Raw genomic sequence first — 19,461 nt, 5'->3', positions numbered from 1 at the left:
AGAGGGGGCTAGTATATCGGGTTATCATGTCATCTCCAGAGTGTATTTTTAGTGTATTATGTACAATCCTTTTGGCTTCTCCTATTTCAGTCATATGTTCATGAGTAAAAAAAGCCCTATGAGACTGGGTTATTCTGCAGAATATTATGACAATGATCATTCTGGCCAAAGGGCATATCCTTTTTGTTAAATACAGGGATTTTATACACTTGGAAATTCCACCTCCTTAGTAAAGCAAGGACTCAACTGTGTGCCTTTATTTAACTTATTTATTTATTTTTGGCTGCACTGGGTCCTCGTTGCTTTTCTACTGCTTTTTCTAGTTGCAGCAAGCGGGGGCTACTCTTCATCGTGGTGAGTGGGCTTCTCATTGTGGTGGCTTAACTCTTGTTGTGGAGCACAGGCTCCAGACACACGGGTTTCGGTAGTTGCTCCATGTGGGCGTGGGACTGTAGAGCACAGACTCAGTCGTTGTGGCACACAGGCTTAATTGCTCTGAGATGTGTGGAATCTTCCTGAATGAGGGGTCGAACCTGTGACCTCTGCATTGGTGGGAGGATTCTTAGCCACTGCACCACCAGGGAACTTCAGCTGTGTGCCATGTACTAGTTATGAGCCTTATATTGTTTCACATATACTCAGGGATAATTTAAGAGAATAAATGAACTATTTTTGGATGACAGAAATGTCTCCTGGATAAACTCGGAGAAATTTACATCTGTAATTGAGTGTTTTTATAATGCAGCTGCTAATTTATAATGTACAAATGAATCTTTAAGACATAATACTATTATGATTATATCTATGCTGAAAACTGTATAGCACAGAAACATGAGCTTTCCAGCAAAACCTGAATATTCATATACATACATCATGGCTATTAACACTTTAAAAAGGAAAGGAATACCTATCATTGTTTTCCAGAATAAAGGAAAAAATTACCTGGAGGGAGTATTTCTTCAAGATAGCCAGAAAACAGGTATCACTGGGTGATGGTAGAATTTACATCTGTGGTTTTTTTATTGCACATCACTCCTTTATTTTATACTGATCTGGAAAAAAGATATTTTTAGTACAGTTATGCTCAAATGAGTACTGGGCCCACGTGCTGGGCCAAGCAATTGTAACATGATTCAGAAGTCAGGCACAGTGAGAGACACACTTGGACATGATCAAGAGGCATTCTGCTGCCACAAAACAGTACGGCAGGGGAGGGATTTTAAAACACACAGCAGGATGAACTCCTACACCTTAGAAGTCAAGGAGCTTATCCCATGATGGTATAAGGAATGACTTATTTGCTGATGACCACATGTGGGAATATTTCAACCGCCACTAAAAACCCCAGAAGGTTTTTTTTTTTTTTTTTTTTTTGTATTTATATATATATATATATATATATTTTAAAGTAAATGCAACACAAAAACATTCAGGATTGATCCAGCCTTTTAGAGTCAGGGAGGAATATTTGATTGAGTCACCATGCAGGTTACATTCACCTTCCACTGGAATGACTGGAGCCCTGAGTCACCTAACAACTGTGCCCGGCTGGCCTCTGGGGACACGAACAGGCTCTTACTTCTCCTCATTGGTCACACCTCAGCATGGTTTTCTCCCTGTCCCCTACTCAAGCAGCTCCTTAGTAATAAACCACCATCAAACCCCCCAGTGATGACCTCTCAACACTTCTGGATAAGTCTTCTCTTGGCTTGGACTGAGGACCATGCCCCAGATGTGCCATTCTGACTAGACTGTATGAAGGGAGTGGGAGCAAGAGATAAAATGGCTAATGTGGAATTGGGAGCCGCTGGTCCCCACCTGCAGCTACAACTTATGATGCCTATAGATGTCATCAGTGGGGCATGTGCCAGGGAGAGGTGCAGAGGAATAGGGTGGGCCAGGGCAGGGGAGGAGGGTAATCCTTGGGAAAGTAATCTGCTGCTTGCCCTCACACTTGGCTTGATGGGCTTCAAGTTCTTGTCCAACTCATAGACCATGGGAATGCCAGTTGGCAGGTTCAGCTCCATGATAGCCTCTTCAGAGAGACCCTCCAGATGCTTGACGATGCGCCAAAGGCTGTTGCCATGGGCTACAATTAGTACCCTTTTCACCTCCTTGATCTGGGGGACAATTTCTTCATTCCAAAAGGGCAGAGCTCTGGCAATTGTGTCCTTCAGACTCTCACAGGAGGGCAGCTGGTCTTCAGTGAGGTCTGTGTACCTGTGATCCTTACTGATGTTGCTATAGAAGGGATGGTCGGGCTCCATGGGAGGTGGCGGGACATCATAGGAGCACCTCCAGATCTTTACCTGGGCCTCACCATGCTTGGCAGCAGTTTCTGCCTTATTGAGGCCAGTCAGACCCCCATAGTGTCGCTCATTAAGGCGCCAAGTCCTCACCACTGGCAGCCACATTTGGTCGATGGCATCCAGCACTGTCCAGAGGATCCGGATTGCTCTCTTCTGCACTGAGGTGAAGCAGATGTCAAACTCATAGCCAGCATCTCTCAGCGCCTGCCTGCCTCGCTTCGCCTCCTCATGCCCGGCTAGGCTCAGGTCCGCGTCCTACCAGCCGCTGAAACGGTTCTCCAGGTTCCATGTGCTCTCACCGTGCCGGATCAGCACCAGCTTGTAGGCAGCCATGGCTACGGTTCGGGGTGCGGCGCAGACTCTGGTTTTTCTTAAAAACATAAAGCATAAGATTCTTACTTGACAGGGCAGAGACCTGGGCATTCAATCATTTCAGTCTTCTATTCATTCATGTTTCATCAAATATTTGTTGAGCACATATAGGATTTATACTGAGATGAGATTTTGAGTAGAGGTGGCCAAGGATTTGATGTGCAGTCTTACCCCAGGATCATCTGATCTACATTACATTACAAATGAACACAGAGCAGAGACTCCTTTTAGCTATTTTCAGAAATCATGGGTTGTAGATCAAAGTAAATTGCAAAGAGCCCATGAAAAATGTAAGTTGTGGTTGCCAGACATCCTTATGAGGGCTCATTTGAGAAAAGAAGAAAGCAGGTGTCTATCTTTTTCCATCTCTTATATGTTCCTCTCCCTTTTCATTCTGTGAGTTCTTTTTTTTCTCTTTAGAAAAACTGCTCCTGTAAAGCTCATGTTTTGGCAAGGGTTTTCCTCCCAAAGTAAATCAAACTCTTTTTTCTTGTACCTTTCCACTGCCTTTTACAAAGCTCCCTTTACCTGTCTTGACACCACAGTGTTTTAACAGGAAACAGCTGCTACCTCCTTATCCCCCTTTTTCCATCCCTCAGCCCCAAACTCTACTGCGTCTTGGGAGGGTTCACTGCCCTTAGTTTATAAGGCTATGGTGTGGAGCCTTCTTCATAGCCCTCTGAGTCTGTTTTGTGCCCCAAAGCACAGAGGTGGCAGACACATTCTTCAGAGGAGTTTGTTTTTACTGAGACCTATCTGTAAAGTTTTATCATGGAAAAATGCCAAATACTGCTTTCATTTTGCTGATATGTTTTTCACAATTCATCTATGTTCCTAAAGGACTTTGTCAAAACTAGTATAGTACTTATTAGCTATGCTTTAGTTGTCTCTGTGTTTCCCATGAGACTATGAATTCTTTGAGAATAGGCTATTGTATACCTGGCACTAAATGAATGTCTCCTAAATTTGAATCGATACTGTACTTTTGGACTATATATTTGAGTTTTAGCAATCTGCTTAATCAGTGTTCCTTGATGTGAAGTTGTCCTTCACATTGGGCTGATTTTTAATTAAATTGTAAAGTAAAAAAATGTCACAGAGATTAAGAGCATTTCATTTCATTTTATATCCTATTTTGAGTGTCAGAAAATTTCAAACTCTTAACACTGAGATTGAACAGACAGGACCCAGACTGAGACAGCATCCTGATTCATGCATGTGGTGGTTTTTTCTCTTTGGCAAAAATTTGCCTCAGGATAGGAAGGGCATTGGAGTTGTTTGAAAGAAGTCAGTGATCTCTGTGTGTTGATGGATAGTTGTTTAATAGGTATGACTCATCTATTGATCAGGTTTGGAGGTAAATAGGAAAAAAAACCCCATATTGCTAAAAGGCTATCCTGTCCTGGTCATGTGAAAGGAAGGGAGGCTTGTTTGGTTCTAGTTCTGCATGACTTTTTAAAGCTAATGATAGGAAAGTTATTTTGAATAAAATTTTGGTATCAGCCAGTTCTATCTTTTGTCCCATCTTAAAAGCAAAAGTAAATTAGCTTTTAAAAAAATCAAACCTGATACACTGCTTTGAGAGTTGGTTACATGAGTACACAACTTTTTAGAGTCAACGCTGAAGCTGAAACAATGAACAATTCGTGTTAAAAAGATTAAACTTGTTTGTGAAATGCTTAGTTTACGTGAGGGTGTTTCATAGAGTGGTTTTATAAAAGGATGCCTTTAATGACCTTGCCCTTTTAATTATAGGATGCTGGAATATGGTATTTATTCCACAAGGAGCCTACGGGGGAATCGAGTGGATTGCAGCTCTTAGCAAAACCAGAACTCACTCCACTGGGAATATTTTATAACAACAGGGTCCATTCAAGTTTTAAGGTAGGTTCCTAAGTTTTAGCAATCAGTATGTATAATTTACAGGATAAAGGATGGACTACTGAGAGATGTTAATACTAGTTAGAACTTGTCATCAGAGAAAGTAATTTGTGATTAAAAAAGCTGACTCTTAATCCTGCCCCATTCAGGATGTATAGACAGCTTTCTGTTTATATACACACAGAAATAAATGCTGTGGCACACATGTGCATGCACTCTGAATAATTATAATAATGGACTTGAACCATGAGTCTTCATCCTCTTTCCTTCCGCTCACTTTCCTTCCAATCTTTAATATCATTGCATGTTTCTAAGGATGTACACATTAGTGTATTATATGCTTTTGGGGCTTAAAAAGCATATTTTCTCTCTTCTCTCAGTGCTGATGGAATGTCCTATTGGACATTTAATATAGTTAAACAGTGAAATACTGTTTGAGAGTATTTGACCTAATTTAAAATGATATGTAGGTCAAATAGATGAAAGGCCATTTAGGAACTCTTAATTTTCATGGTATTTGACACTTAACCTCCTCGGTGATAAACACATCTGGTTCATTTTGTACTCTTGAGGCATCTTGATATTTTTATCATGTGATACAGTACCCAGATTCTTTCCTCTGATGTGATCCACATCAAAGTTCAATTAATAATTTCCCTTTATGAAACTCAGAGGATCCTCCTTTAAAAACCTAAGTGTGATATAATTTGAAGAACTTAGAATCACTTGATGAAGACTTAAGAGAGGAAAAAACTTTACACAGAATTGTGATATTTATGAACTGAATAGTTGATTAAGAGTGGTAATTATTGAAAACAGCGCTTCAAAGTAGAAGTCCTCAAAATTTTAAAATTATTGGTGGTATTACAAAAAAAACCTCATTCTAATTAATTTTGTAATATCATGTACATGAGGAAATGTAATATTCTACTATATCAATTCAAAATAAAAGATATTAGATCTGAATAAAGGGTGGATTATTAGATTTTAAATTTAAATTTGTTAAATTGGAGACTACAGTATTCTTTCTTAAAATGCAGTTGATTACATAACCTTTATTAAAATCCTGTTATCTGGATTCTTAAGCATACTGACTCTGCATCATCTGGCATTTGCTTCTCTTTAGTCTTCTTTCTTACCTTCCTCCCTCCATATATTTCCTGATAATCCATCTAAGATTTTTTTTCCCCTCAGATGTGCCATGCTTTCTCTCATCCCCAGAGGTTTTGTACAAATGATTCCCTGGAGTGCTTTCCTCTGGGTTCTTTAGATGTTTCCCACCCACTCCCTGCCCTTCAGTCTCTGACCTGGTCTTCTGTGTGGCTGGTTCCTTCAAGTGTCAGCTTTCGAATTCAGGACATTCCCTGAATTCTCTCTCCTGCCTTCACAGAAGGTCTCATCTTGGTGCCTTTCTTATGTGCTGCCAAAGCATCATCTATTTTCTTCGTTATATGCTTACTATATTGTTTTGTAATTGTTTATTTAATTGCATATCTTCCTCCTCGTTTATGGAGTAACAGCAAAGACCATGATTTTCTGGGTGACATATAATTCTTGGTGACCCCCAAGGTGGGCACTAAAGAAAGGTTTGACCAAATGCATAAAATTATTAAAAAAAAACACAACAATAAAGTAGCCATTTTTGTAATACTTTTTTTGGCTGTTTACCTCTTCTCCCTCCTTTTTTGGTAGATGTGATAAGCTAAAACTTATTTTCATGTATCCTATATGTCATTATAACGTGGGATTTATATTCATTTCAGTCCATGATTATGTTTTCCAGGCTGGCTTATTTATTGACAAAGGTGTCAAAACAACCAATGCTAGTGCTGCTGACCCGAGGGAGTACCTCTGTTTGGATAACAGTGCAAGGTAGAACTGGTCCTTTTAAGTCACACTCGAGCCGTATCTTGCCAAAGTAAAACTTTCTGAGTTGAGCCATTGCCCTCTTCTCCAGTAACATAGTTAAACTGAAGTTTTCTAGGTTTGTAGGAGGGTTTTGAAAAAACATTTATTTTGCTGTTCTGGGTACTGTGGCTGGGCTTTTTATCTTAGTTAGATGCCAAAGAAATTGATGCTTCTTCTCTTTTTGACAGTTGCAAATTGATGTTAGAAAGAGTTGTAGAAAGAGAAATAAAGAGAGATATGTTGAAAAAGGGTCCAAATTTGGCCTACAGTAGAATATAATTCATCAAAAAATAAGCTAAGACGTTTTAGTATAATCCCTGAAAACCAAGGAATATGTAATTTATTGTTAGTGGTCAAAATGGAATATTGCATTAAATCTATTTCAAAGGGAAAAGTCTCAAACTTGATCAAGCTAGTTCTGGTTCAGTTGTTTGTAGTCTCAGATTCACATCATAGCTGGGCTCTTTGTTACTCTCCTTTATAACCACAAAATGTAATTGGTATATGGATCAGCATTTCAACAAAGTTTTTCTTTTTTTCTGAACATCCTGTAAATGAGCCAAAATAAATAAGATGTTTCCAATGGAAACAAAATTTTCCGGAAGATGGCAACTTAAGGTCATACTCAGTAGAAACTGTGTATGACCTTAAGTTGCCATTTTTTTCTGGGAAATTTTGTTTCTATTGGAGACATTTAATTTATTTTGGCTCATATACTTCATGTTAAAAAAAAAAATTTGTTGAAATGCTGATCTATATCCCAGTCATTTTCCAGGTGGCTCAGTGGTAAAGAATCTGCCTGCCAACGCAGGAGACGTAGGAGACATGGGTTCGATCCCTGAGTCAGAAAGATCCCTTGGAAGAGGAAATGGCAACCTACTCCAGTATTCTTTCCTGGGAAATCCCATGGACAGATGAGCCTGGTGAGCTACAGTCCATGAGGTTGCAAGAGTCAGACATAACTGAGTGACTGAGCATGAGCATGATATGAGCCAAAATAAATAAAATGTCTCCAATGGAAACAAAATTTTCTGGAAAAGATGGCAACTTAAGGTCATATTCAGTAGAAGCTGTGTGTATGTTATTTTTCTATACTTCAGATGGATTGACCAACTAAAGGATTTGAAAAGGAGCTAGGTTTAATAGACTCTGTTTGCAGTCATTTATAAAAGGATGCCAGGTGCTGTTGTTCACAAAGGAATAAAGTAGGAGCCACTCTGTAGGTAGAAGCAGAATCACTGTGACACAGTAATAAAAGAGAAAACCTGAATATGTTAGTCACTCAGTCATGTCCGACTTTTTGTAACCCCATGGACTGTAGCCCGCCAGGCTCCCGTGTCCATGGAATTCTCCAAGCAAGAATACTGAAGTGGATTGCCATTCCCTTCTCCAGAGGATCTTCCCAACCCAGGGACTGAACCCAGGTCTCTTGCAATGCAGGCAAATTCTTTACCATTTGAGCCACTGTGGGTGGCACTTAAAGAAAAGGATGCCAGGTGTTGTTCACAAGGGAATAAAGTAGGAGCCACACTTTAGGTCAGTGAAGCAGTTTTACTTGTGACACAGTAAAACTGGGGAAATAAGTTAGTAAAACTACTCATTATGAAAGATCAAGTTAAGCCTGAAAAATATTAAAGCAATGCTCAGATGATGTTTGAGAAGTGGAGAAATTGTGAGCATTGTTTAAATAAAACGCAGAGTGGTAGACACTTAATAGCTGAGCAAGATATGACGTAGAAAAAGAGGAGATAAACTTGAGATGAAAAAGGAGCATATAGATGGCAATAAATTATGAACCAAAAAGAGAATATTAACTGACAAAACAAAGGAATCTTGCTAGAAGATTACTACTGTTTTTTGAGAGTTTGTTATAACTGGTAGAACTAGTAATGTGTGCTTTGCTAAGGTATTAATAGTATTAACCAAAAAATCTTTACATAAAACACAATCGACTCTCTTATCTGCCTTAAAAATTATATGTGTGTATATGAAGGGATGAATGAAGAGAATGTATTTCAGAATCTGTTGATGTTTTCATTATACTTGACAATAAAACAAACCTACTCATAATGGCTTAAGAAGCTCCTTAGCCTGTGTATGCATGTCTGATATCATGATAATGATGATCTTTTCTGTGCTCTCTATACTTTTCTCACTAGTTTATAAAGCATACAGGTTGGTAAGGAGTTAGACTCCATTTGGAAGTTGTTATTGAAAAGAACTGATTGTAGAAGAGTAACAAGACATTTGGCAACTAGTATATACATTTAATTTTGTATAAACTGATGAATAAAATATGCCCACATGCATTCATGCAGTCCAGACATGACTAAAAATGATGAAACTCAAACACAAATGAGTAATAAGTCAGCCCATGAATTAAACATCCAGTTCATGGGATTCAGAAGGTATTTAATGTGTTCATCAAAGGGGAAGCTGACTTAATAGTTAATCAGATGAGTCTTTCCTTATATCTTCAAGATGTGAAACTACAGGAATCCAAAGATAAGAATATTTTAACTCCAGAAAGCTCTCAGGTTAAGACAGGGAAATTTCATCTAAGAGAGTAAAAGAACATGAAAACTGACTAGTACATTTAAAGCAGAAGACAAGTGAGAGTCGGGGAGTGTGCTGAAGGCTCATAAGTTGAAGGGGATGGAAAATTAGCTGCATTTTCTACAGACTAAGTGGAAAGGAGGATGAAAAATAAAGGGCATTTAAGCAAGTGGTCAACGATTTATATGGATAGGAATTTCATAAAAAATGAGATGGCTACAGCAGAAAATTAGATGTTGCTTTATTGTATTTTTTTTTGGCTTTCTTTTAGAACATTGTGTAGTTTCCTTTCCAGAACTGTTCCATCTGCTTGATATTATGTAATGACCGCAGATCCGTTTTGCAGCAGCTACAGTGCCAAAAGAGTGGGCGACGGCTCAGTCTTTTTACCCCTTAGGTCAGAGCTATTTAGTGTAAGGGGTCACATACACAGTCTTGTGGAGTGCTTTCTAGAGTGCTGTCCTTATTATCTGTTCTCCATGATCCTGTCACCAAATAGCAGCTAGTGACCAGTTAAAAAGTGAAATTCGGTTGTATCATTGCTCTGACTCCATGTTTCTGACAACTTTCCATCACACTTATTGATCCACCTCCTTTATTCAGGTGTGATTGACATGTAAAAAGCTGTGCATATTTAGTATCAAGAACTCAGTAAGTTTGGAAATAAGTACACACCTATGAACCATCAAGGGCAAAGTTTCCTTCTGTCTCCTTTATGGACATTATTTTATGAAGTAAAAAATTAGTTTTTTTTTGTCAAAAGACCTATAGACTAGCTGTCTAGAATTTATTTATCTTATAAAACTAAAGCTTGTATACCTTTGACCATCACCTCCCCATTTCCTCCTCCCTCCAGCCCCTGGCACCGCCATTCTACTTTTCCCATTGCATTTAGAATAAAGAACCACATCCTTGCCTGAAACATGCCTTCCTCTCTGTCCTCTTCCTCTTGCTTTGTACTTACCAGCCAACCTGCTTGTTGTTCTTGAACATGCCAAGCTCGCTCCTGCCTTTGCACTTGCTGCTTTTTCTGCATAGCTGCTTCTCCCATTGTAACATACGTCTTTGGTGGGTACTGCCATGTCCCAGCAACTTTCAAAATAGCATTTGTGCGAATGATACTTCATGGTTATATGGTTGAAGCATCTCAACTTGCTGAATGGGTTTTTGTAAAACTTTCTAGTTTTTCTCTCTCCACCTCCCCAGCTTTGTAAGATTATGATGGAAGTGATCTTATTTTAAGTTAGGAGGCATTCTGGAATTATTTGAGCTGTTACACTTAACAGTTTTTAATGCCAGTTTTTTTTCCTTGGTCTTTTCATTAACATCCTTGTAAACATTTTAGGAAGAGAAAGAAAAAGTAAAATTGTCTTTATAACTAATAAGTCGATGAAATACAGTCTACTTTTTAAAGTGCTGATATTTTACTTTTTATATTTTTATAATAATAGATTTACAGTATATTAGTGTCAAATGTTGGAGAAGGCAATGGCAACCCACTCCAGTACTCTTGCCTGGAAAATCCCATGGGCAGAGGAGCCTGGTAGGCTATAGTCCATGGGGTCGCTAAGAGTCAGAGACGACTGAGCGACTTTACTTTCACTTTTCACTTTCATGCACTGGAGAAGGAAATGGCAACCCACTCCAGTGTTCTTGCCTGGAGAATCCCAGGGACGGGGGAGCCTGGTGGGCTGCCGTCTATGGGGTCGCACAGAGTAGGACACGACTGAAGTGACTTAGCAGCAGCAGCAGTGTCAAATGTACAACAATGATTCAGTGTTTTTATAGATTATACTTCATTTAAAGTTATTATAAAATAATGGCTTCATTTCCCTGTGCTGTATGGTATATCCTTGTTGCTTGGGTTGCCATTTCCTCCTCCAGAGGATCTTCCCCACCCAGGGATCGAACCTGTGTTGCTTATGTCCCCTGCATTGGCATGTGGGTTCTTTACCACTAGCACCACTTGGGAAGCCCTGTTTATTTTATACATAGTAGTTTATATCTCTTAATCCCATACCACTATCTGCTCCCTCCTCCCTTCTCTCCACACTGGTAACTATTCTGATAACTGCTCCTTTGTTCTCTGTATCTGTGAATCTCTTTCTTTTTTGTTACATTCGTTTTATTTTTTAGATTACACATATAAGTGATAATGTGGAGCATTTGTTTGTCTTTCTTTGTCTGACATATTTCACTAAGCACAATACCTTCTAGGTCCATCCACATCACAGATGGCAAAATTTCATTTTTTATGGCTGAGTAATATTCTATAAATATAATCTCTTTTAAATTTAGGCATTTTATAGACATTGAACTCAGATTTCCCTCTATATCTAAAACATTTCACCAGCACACAACTCAAATAATACTCTGGTTCACAGATATGTATGTTGGAATATATGATTAATTTACTCAGTAAGTTTATTTTAATGTCATGTAACTTAAAAATTTGTGAAAACATGCTGTATTTCTTACTTTGAGGTTTTTGTTTATTTTTGAAATGCTTTTAGTGCTTGGAATATTCTGTAATGTCCACTCTATAAGATAAATTGATGAAAAACAAATACGAAATCAGTTTTCTGCAAATTTGTGATTTTTTTTTCAGTATTTTAAATGTAGATATTAAGTTGTATCTTGGTTTTTTTGTCTTGTTTTGGTCAAGACAAAATCTTGAATCTTGTTTTTTGACACTTAAGCTTATAATTTTAAATAGCTGATTCCCATTGCCTTTTCATTACTCTTTAAAAGTGTCTTTTTTTTTTCTCCCAACCCTAAGGTTTCGGCCTCATCAGGATGGAGACCCTGAAAAGCCACGTGTTGCTGCTTTAATTGACAGGCTCATTGCTTTTAAAAATAATGACAACGGAGCTTGGGTTAGAGGAGGAGACATTGTTGTTCAGAATTCAGCGTGGGTATTCTCTATGAAGTTATTATCTGATGACACTGATGTATTTATTTTAAGACTATTTTTAAAAAACTCAGTAGACCGAAAGTACAGTGGTGGTTTCTGGAGTCATAGTATCATTACTAATAGACAGGACAAGCTCTGAGGAAGTATATTAACCGACTGCAAATGTTTGGAATCGTCTCATTCTGCTGCTGTTATTGGAACTAAACTTGTCTGGTGACATGAGAGCTTTTTGATGAGATTAAACAGAAACTGGGACTTTATATAACAAACATGGTCTATGTCAGAGAACTAAATAAAGATTTCGAAACTGCCTTCACTTTTTTCCTTCCTCTTGGAAACTCAGTTTCATGATGTTCTTCCACTGCCATTCAAAACAAAAGTTGAATTCCACCTTAATAAGTCTGTTGACTTATGTTTTAACATGACTTGAGGCAGTAAGCCTCTCACTTCTTTTCCATTTGTATACTTTTAGGAGAAGCCTGAGGTATGTCGAGCTAAGATTTGGTGTTCAGGAGTTTAGAAAAATGTTTTTTTCTGGCTGATACTGATATTAGTTGCTTGACATTTATCATGAAAAAACTGACACTGTATAAAATCTGTAGAAATAATTTGGAATTAATATTGAAAAGTTTTGAAGAAAATACTATGATCTAATTGATAAAAATTAGTCATTCCTTGGTATTCATGGGGGATCAGTTTCAGGACCCCAATGGGTACTAAAATCTTGACTCTCAAGATCCTTATATAAAATGTCATAGTATTCAGTATTTGCATATAACCTATACACATCCTTCTGTACACTTTAAATCATCTCTAGAGTACTTATTATACTCAAGACTGTAAATGCTACCTAAATAGTTGTAAATACAATGTAAATGCTATGTAAATAGTTTCCAGCACTAGAAAAAATTTTGCTTTTTGGAGTTTTCTGGGATTTAAAAAAATATTTCTTATTCACAGTTGGTTGAATCTGTGGATACAGAACACACAGATATGGGAGCCAACCTAATGATAAAAATTGTAAATATAGGTTTTTAACACATATTCTCTTTGGGCTTCTCTGGTGGCTCAGATGGTAAAGAATCTGCCTGTAATGCAGGAGACCTGGGTTTGATCCCTGGATTGGGAAGATCCCCTGGAGAAAGGATGTCTACCCACTTCAGTATTCTTGCCTGGAAAATTCCATGGACAGAGGAGCCTGGTGGGCTATAGTCCATGAGGTTGCAAAGAGTCGGACACGACTGAGTGGCTAACACTTTCACTTTTCATGTGCTCTTTACTCTGTGCCAGACGCTGTTCTAAATAGTTGAAATGAATTAGCATTTTAATGCTCAGATATCCTATGAGGAAGCTTATAGTGTTATTTCAGCCTTTAGGTGAGAAAACTGAGGGACACACAAGTAACTTGCCCAAGGTCACACAGCTAGTAATTGGCAAAGCTGAGATTCAAACCAGGTGCCTTTACCGTGGAGACTATGCTTTTAGTCATTGGAAAGTGAAATTTTTGTGTGGTCTTGGAGAATAAATATTATTGGAACTTCTTGGATTTTATGACAATTAAATATTGAGAGAATTACTTCTTACATGATGTGATAAATTAAAATGTTCCTTCATTCTCTTTAGATTTGCAGACAATGGAATAGGACTGACCTTTGCCAGGTTTGTAATTACTTAAAAAATATTTATCTGTTTATTTTAAAGTTGTAAGGTAAAATAACCTTGATTTTTTTTTTTTGAATAGCACAGGAATGCTGTATCATTTATTAACATTAAAAAAATAGCACTCACTTCTTGATGCCACTAGAGGGCCAAAAATACATTTTTATTGATTAATTGAATTCACACCAAAGTAGGTTGCTCTAGCTGGAATTGCACAGAAGGATAGGCCCATCACATTTTTTGCTTAGAAGAAAACCCTTGAGCTTTCGATTAAAGATCTTAAAAAGCAAGGGAATAAAGAGGAAAGGAGTAAAAGTTGGCAGCAGATTAAATATTTTCTTTCTTAAAAGTTGGTCTCATTTCACAATGGTCCTTAAGAACTGAACTTTTTATGTTACATATTTTTCCCCAGATAACAGTTACTCTCATGCCCATCTTAAACATGTTTGTCATCTCCTTGTATTCAGGGCAAGTTTATTCTCCTCATTTGCAATATTGTTGCTTGAGACTAAAATAATTAGTTGTTGCTGCTAAATTAAATCTCATTTGTTTAAGTCTAATTTCCAAACCACATATTAATTTATAAGAGGTATATTCACAATTTAGAGGCACCTTTTGATGACTCGCTAATATGTATTTAAGAAGCTGCTGGCAACTTTGAAAATTTTTAGGTTTTTAAAGTTATAGCTTGCCTTCCTGTGTGATTAATGATTATTCTTATTTTAACAGTGATGGAAGCTTCCCAAGTGATGAAGGTTCCAGCCAAGAGGTATCTGAATCTCTCTTTGTTGGGGAGAGCAGGAATTACGGCTTTCAGGGTGGTCAGAACAAGTATGTAGGCACTGGAGGGATAGACCTGAAGCCTCGGACATTACCTAGGAACAGGTGAGCATTGCTATATCAGAGGAATGTTACCTTTAAACAATGAATGAAGCTCTAACCCTTAAAAATGTTTCCATAATAATCCTGAATGGATTCCCACTGTAACACTTTTCCCACCGTATTTTTTATTATTAAAATGATTCATGTTATTATTGCTATTTCTATTGTATGTATTATCCTCTGGGATTCTGGAGCATTAACTATTAAACATTATATGTAGATGTCATTATCAATTTTATGGGGCTTCCCTCAGTGGTAAAGAATCCACTTGCAATGTGAAAGCTCTGGGTTTGATCCCTGGATCAGGAAGATCCCCTGAAGAAGGGAGTAGCTACCCACTCCAGTATTCCTTCCCCGGAAATTCCTTGGACAGAGAAGCCTGACCGGCTATGGTCCACGGGGTTGCAAGAGTCGGACATGACGTAGCAACTAAACCACCACATCAGTTTTATAATGAAGGAAACTATCCTGTTTATCCTTTTTGGATAAAGTCTTATGTAAGCTGGTAGTTGTTTTTTTTTTTTTTTCCTTTCTTGAGCCACAGAAAGTCACCAAACCATAAACTATGGACATCAAATCAGTTTTTCCTTAATATGGTGATGTTAGTTTTAAGAAATAGCCACTGGAAAAAAGAAATTACTTATTGAAAAGAGTCCTAGAAAATCAGTTGATAGATGCCAACGCTGACTCAAAACCTAACTAGCTGTATAATTAACAATATTTCAGATGTTGAAAGGGTATGGGGTAGACTTTTGGCATGTTTTCTGTCAAAATAATCACAGTCATTAAACTAGTACTTAGCACTATAAAGATTCTTCAGAACTTTTGGGAAACTATTACCTAATTAGTCAGCTTTGAGACACAGTTTAGAGTTGTCGTCATTTTACTTGTAAGAAAACCAGGTAGAGAAAAATTAGTGTTCTAAAGTCCTTACATCAGAGCTAATGTCAGATTTCATTAAGCATCAGTCCCCTTAAAGCTATCCACTGTGTCTGGATATTGGGCTAGGACGGGTCAGCGGGGTAAGGCAAACAGACAGGTGACTTTAAGGGACAGGTGGTGAATATTGGCCAAAGGGCTTAACTAGCTTCTAGCAAAGGGCAGCCTATCCTTGGCCCTATCCTGTGCTTATTGTTGGGAAATACTAAACATCTTTACTACATGCTACACTACATGTAGAACTTCTTTTAGTCAGACCATGGAAGCCACTAGGAAAGGAACTTCATGGATTTTTAATAGTTAACATTTATTAAATGTTTATTATGTATCAGGCCCTGTTCTGAATATTTTATTATTCAGTTAATCCTTGTAAGCCTGGTGAGGTAGGTGTTGTCATCGTCCTGCTTTATAAATGAATAACTTACTAAAAGTAGCTAATGTGGGACTCAAAACCTGTTAGTTTGGCTTCAGTGCTCTGCTCTTCACAATTAAGCCAAAGCTGTCTCTTCTAATATGTAAATTAAAGGGGAAAAAAAAAGCTGTATTAGTTGGGTATGGGCTGCAGTAAAATGGTGGGCAATTCAATTTCATTATTTTTATTTTACATTGGCCTCCAATTTTACTTCAAAATGCTGTTGCTTCTGAGCTAGCAAGGAATTTTTTAAACAGATTGCTGGTTGGTTAATGGGCCTAATTTTTATTTTACTGTATCTTTGCAGCCTTTTCTATGGCAGAGGACCATTTTGCTATATATTCTTGGATACACAAAGATAGGCATAGATTTTTAACCAGATTATTTGACTTTTTTGGTAGTGTTTATGATTTTTTATTGCAAAACACTGCCAAGTCGTAAACTAATTAGTTGCTATAGAAGTCCTCTGCAATGCCATTAAAAAACGTAATAGGGGAAAAAACCTAAGGGATCCAGAATATTATGGGTTTTGTACATTAATTATGGTTAATAACATATGATTAGTAAGTTAAGGAGCTTATGTTTGGACAGAAAGGAGTAAAATGAATAAAATGAATTTCTCAATCTAGCGATAGTAAGCCTTGCAGACTTGTACTTTTAAGTATATCATTTCTCCTTATTACTGTCATTTAGTGGCTTGAAAGGAGGTCTCTCTGATTAAGCACAGATTTGTCTTCTTGTGCTAGAGATTTCGGAATTAAAGCTAAATGGTATGATTTATCAAAGAAAAGATCTTAACTGAGTTGATTCAAGGAAGGCAGTCACCTCTTGGAGAGGCCTTCACTGTATCCTAAATAGCATCTCTGTCCTACTCAATTCTATTCTATTCCTATGTCTTTTGTTTTCTTATGGTCTTATCTGAAGTTACCCATTATGTTTTTGTTTGCCTTTCTCACTGCAGTATAGGTTTCATTAGATTGGAGATCTTGCTTCATTAGCACTGTATCCTAGAATTGTACTCAGTGTATATGGGATATTTAACAGTATTTATGAAACAAATATGTAAGTGAAATGCTGTTAAACAGATGGGCCCATATGCATTAAACAAAATTTTGTATTTCAACAGGACATTTCCAATTAGAGGCTTTCAGATCTATGATGGGCCCATTCATCTCACCAGGTGCACTTTCCAAAAATATGTGCCAACTTTAGATAGATATACCAGTGCTATTGGCTTCCTCATGAAGAATTCCTGGCAGATAACCCCTAGAAATAACATCTCCTTCGTGAAGTTTGGTCCACATGTAAGTACGTTCTTATGGTTCCTATACAGTGACTATGGTACCAAGTGGAGGGATGGCACATTTCCAGAGAAAGAAACACAAAGATGGGATTTGCACTGAGTTTTTAGGCTTAGGAGGCGAATCCTATGCAAGAGTAACTCCTGATTTCAGGTACTCTGTCCTGCTGAGTTTAGGATGAGAACAGAAGTCCCATGTGACCTAGAGTATTTTTGATATCAACAAAGGGAGAATGACTTAATGTGATGATCACTGGTGGGAATTGTAGAATTTCATAGGAATAAGAGGACATATGATTTTGGGGAATTCAGTATAATAATCCATAAAGAGATTTGGGTTTTACCTGGTATTTTACTTTTCTGAGATTATTCTTCTGGGGAGCTGGAGAACAAAAGATTGGGAAAGAAGAGAAATACTGGGGTGATAGGAAACAAATTGGGTTATTTCTGATATAAACTATTGGAATATTTTTATGAAGATTGCAAAAAAGACTTAGAAATAACTGTTTACAATATAGTAGGCCACAGAACCAGAGAAGGCGATGGCACTCCACTCCAGTACTCTTGCCTGGAAAATCCCATGGACGGAGGAGCCTGGTGGGCTGCAGTCCATGGGGTCGCCAAGAGTTGGACACAACTGTGTGACTTCACTTTCACTTTTCACTTTCATGCGTTGGAGAAGGAAATGGCAACACACTCCAGTATTCTTGCCTGGAGAATCCCAGAGACGGGGAAGCCTGGTGGGCTTCCGTCTAAGGGGTCGCACAGAGTCAGACACAACTGAAGCGACTTAGCAGCAGCAGGCCACAGAAATCGTTTTCTCAGTAGCTTCACCAGTACCCTCCTTACCATCAATACATAGGCCAATCTGATTATATACCCCCAGCCTCTTCCCATCTTGCCACTTCAAAGATGACAGTGGTGTAGAGATTGAGTCTCAGACCATCTTGCTTTCTGCTCCCACAGGCAGCCACAATTGTAAAGTGACTCATAGTTTTGTCGTTCATGTCCATAGGCAAACTCTGTGGTTCCCCAGTTTAAAAGAGAACTTAGGTTAGTTTATCAAAGTCTATAACTGGTTTTTGTGAATAGACGAGGCATGGAGCAGAGGCACAGGGGCAAACTGATTGGTTCTCATCTGGACTGCATAACTCCAGGGGAAGAGGAAGAGCTACACTGTGGACAGGGCTGGATGTAAATAGGGTGGGTCTTGGATTGCCTCTCCATTGTGGAGGTTGGCAGCTCACTTACAGCCTGGATGTTCACTCCATACATTGAGTTTAGTGATCACTGACATGGTCATACTTAAAAATCAGTTTTTAGATGTTGCATTTGTTGTAGAGTTAGAGTTCTCGCAGCCTAAGAGAATCCATGCTGTTTAAGGCCAGTGTTTCATCAGCCTGGAATTTTCTAGGTGCTGATGCTCTGGAACCATTTGTGAAGGGTATGTTCCGCAAATTTGTTCTTCCTAAAAAGATGGAGAATATGTCCTAGACTTTAAGATTTAACCATGGGAGGTATAAGTGAAGAGAGAAAAGAGTCTAGAACTAAGGACTTAGAACCATTTGTCCTACACATCACTGACTTTCCATTGAGTTGCTTATCATTTAGATGTTCAGTTGATTTTAAAACTTGCCAGGGCAATGAGTGCATAAAAGCATCATAAGGTGTATTTGCATGGTTTGAATAACATTAGCCTGGTGGGCTACAGTCCATGGGGTCGCAGAGAGTCAAACACAACTGAAGCAACTTAGCACGCACTGAAAGATTATAAATTATGTAACCTGTAGCCTGCTTTGTAGCTAGCTATGTACTATGTGTTTGATAAAGGTATTGAATTAATGTTACCTGACATGAAAATTACTGAGCTGGACTTAGTCTGTGTTGAGGAGGGGAAAAAAATAACAGACACCTTTCAACAGGTTCTAATGAGTCCAATGGTCAGGCAACCATACCAAGACAATATTTAGACTGTTTCAGTTTGGAACTGTACTTATTTTTTGGTGACAGGAGTCATTCACAAGTTAACTAAAACATTTGAAGTAAAATGAAATGATTAGCTTAGGAGATCAAACTTGTAATATATTTTAATTTAATTGAGGTGTAATTTGCATACAGGGACATGCAGAGATCTTAAATGAAAAGTTTTTAAGTTTTAACAAATACCTTGACTACATAGTTCCTCTTTCCACAACTATTCTGGTTTCTGTTACCATGAATTCGTTTTATCTGGGGAACAGGTAATCAAGTTGAAAAAAGGGAAAACATCAAAGATGAAGTTGAAAGCTTGCTGCAGAAACTAAGGCTTCAGGAAGTTTTTTTTTTCTGT

General features: G+C 37.9%; 1 protein-coding gene and 1 pseudogene across 3 annotated transcripts in view; one reads left to right on the top strand and one right to left on the bottom strand.

Moving 5' to 3' along the window:
• CEMIP2 (cell migration inducing hyaluronidase 2) overlaps window positions 1-19,461 on the top strand; it is an 82,059-nt gene that overhangs the window by 39,277 nt on the left and 23,321 nt on the right. For all 3 annotated transcript variants that reach the window (XM_005210029.5, NM_001192415.1, XM_059889077.1), the window contains exons 11-16: window positions 4,437-4,565; window positions 6,346-6,434; window positions 11,806-11,937; window positions 13,564-13,599; window positions 14,329-14,484; window positions 16,959-17,136. In XM_005210029.5, coding sequence (XP_005210086.1) covers window positions 4,437-4,565; window positions 6,346-6,434; window positions 11,806-11,937; window positions 13,564-13,599; window positions 14,329-14,484; window positions 16,959-17,136 — 720 coding nt within the window. The remainder of the gene's footprint in view (window positions 1-4,436; window positions 4,566-6,345; window positions 6,435-11,805; window positions 11,938-13,563; window positions 13,600-14,328; window positions 14,485-16,958; window positions 17,137-19,461) is intronic.
• LOC101904574 (phosphoglycerate mutase 1-like) lies at window positions 1,390-2,664 on the bottom strand (annotated as a pseudogene).

This window comes from Bos taurus, chromosome 8 (assembly GCF_002263795.3).
Source record: "Bos taurus isolate L1 Dominette 01449 registration number 42190680 breed Hereford chromosome 8, ARS-UCD2.0, whole genome shotgun sequence".
NCBI classification, from domain to species: domain Eukaryota; kingdom Metazoa; phylum Chordata; class Mammalia; order Artiodactyla; family Bovidae; genus Bos; species Bos taurus.
The sequence above is the reverse complement of the archived record's forward strand: the minus strand, read 5'-3'. Positions and strand labels throughout refer to the sequence as shown.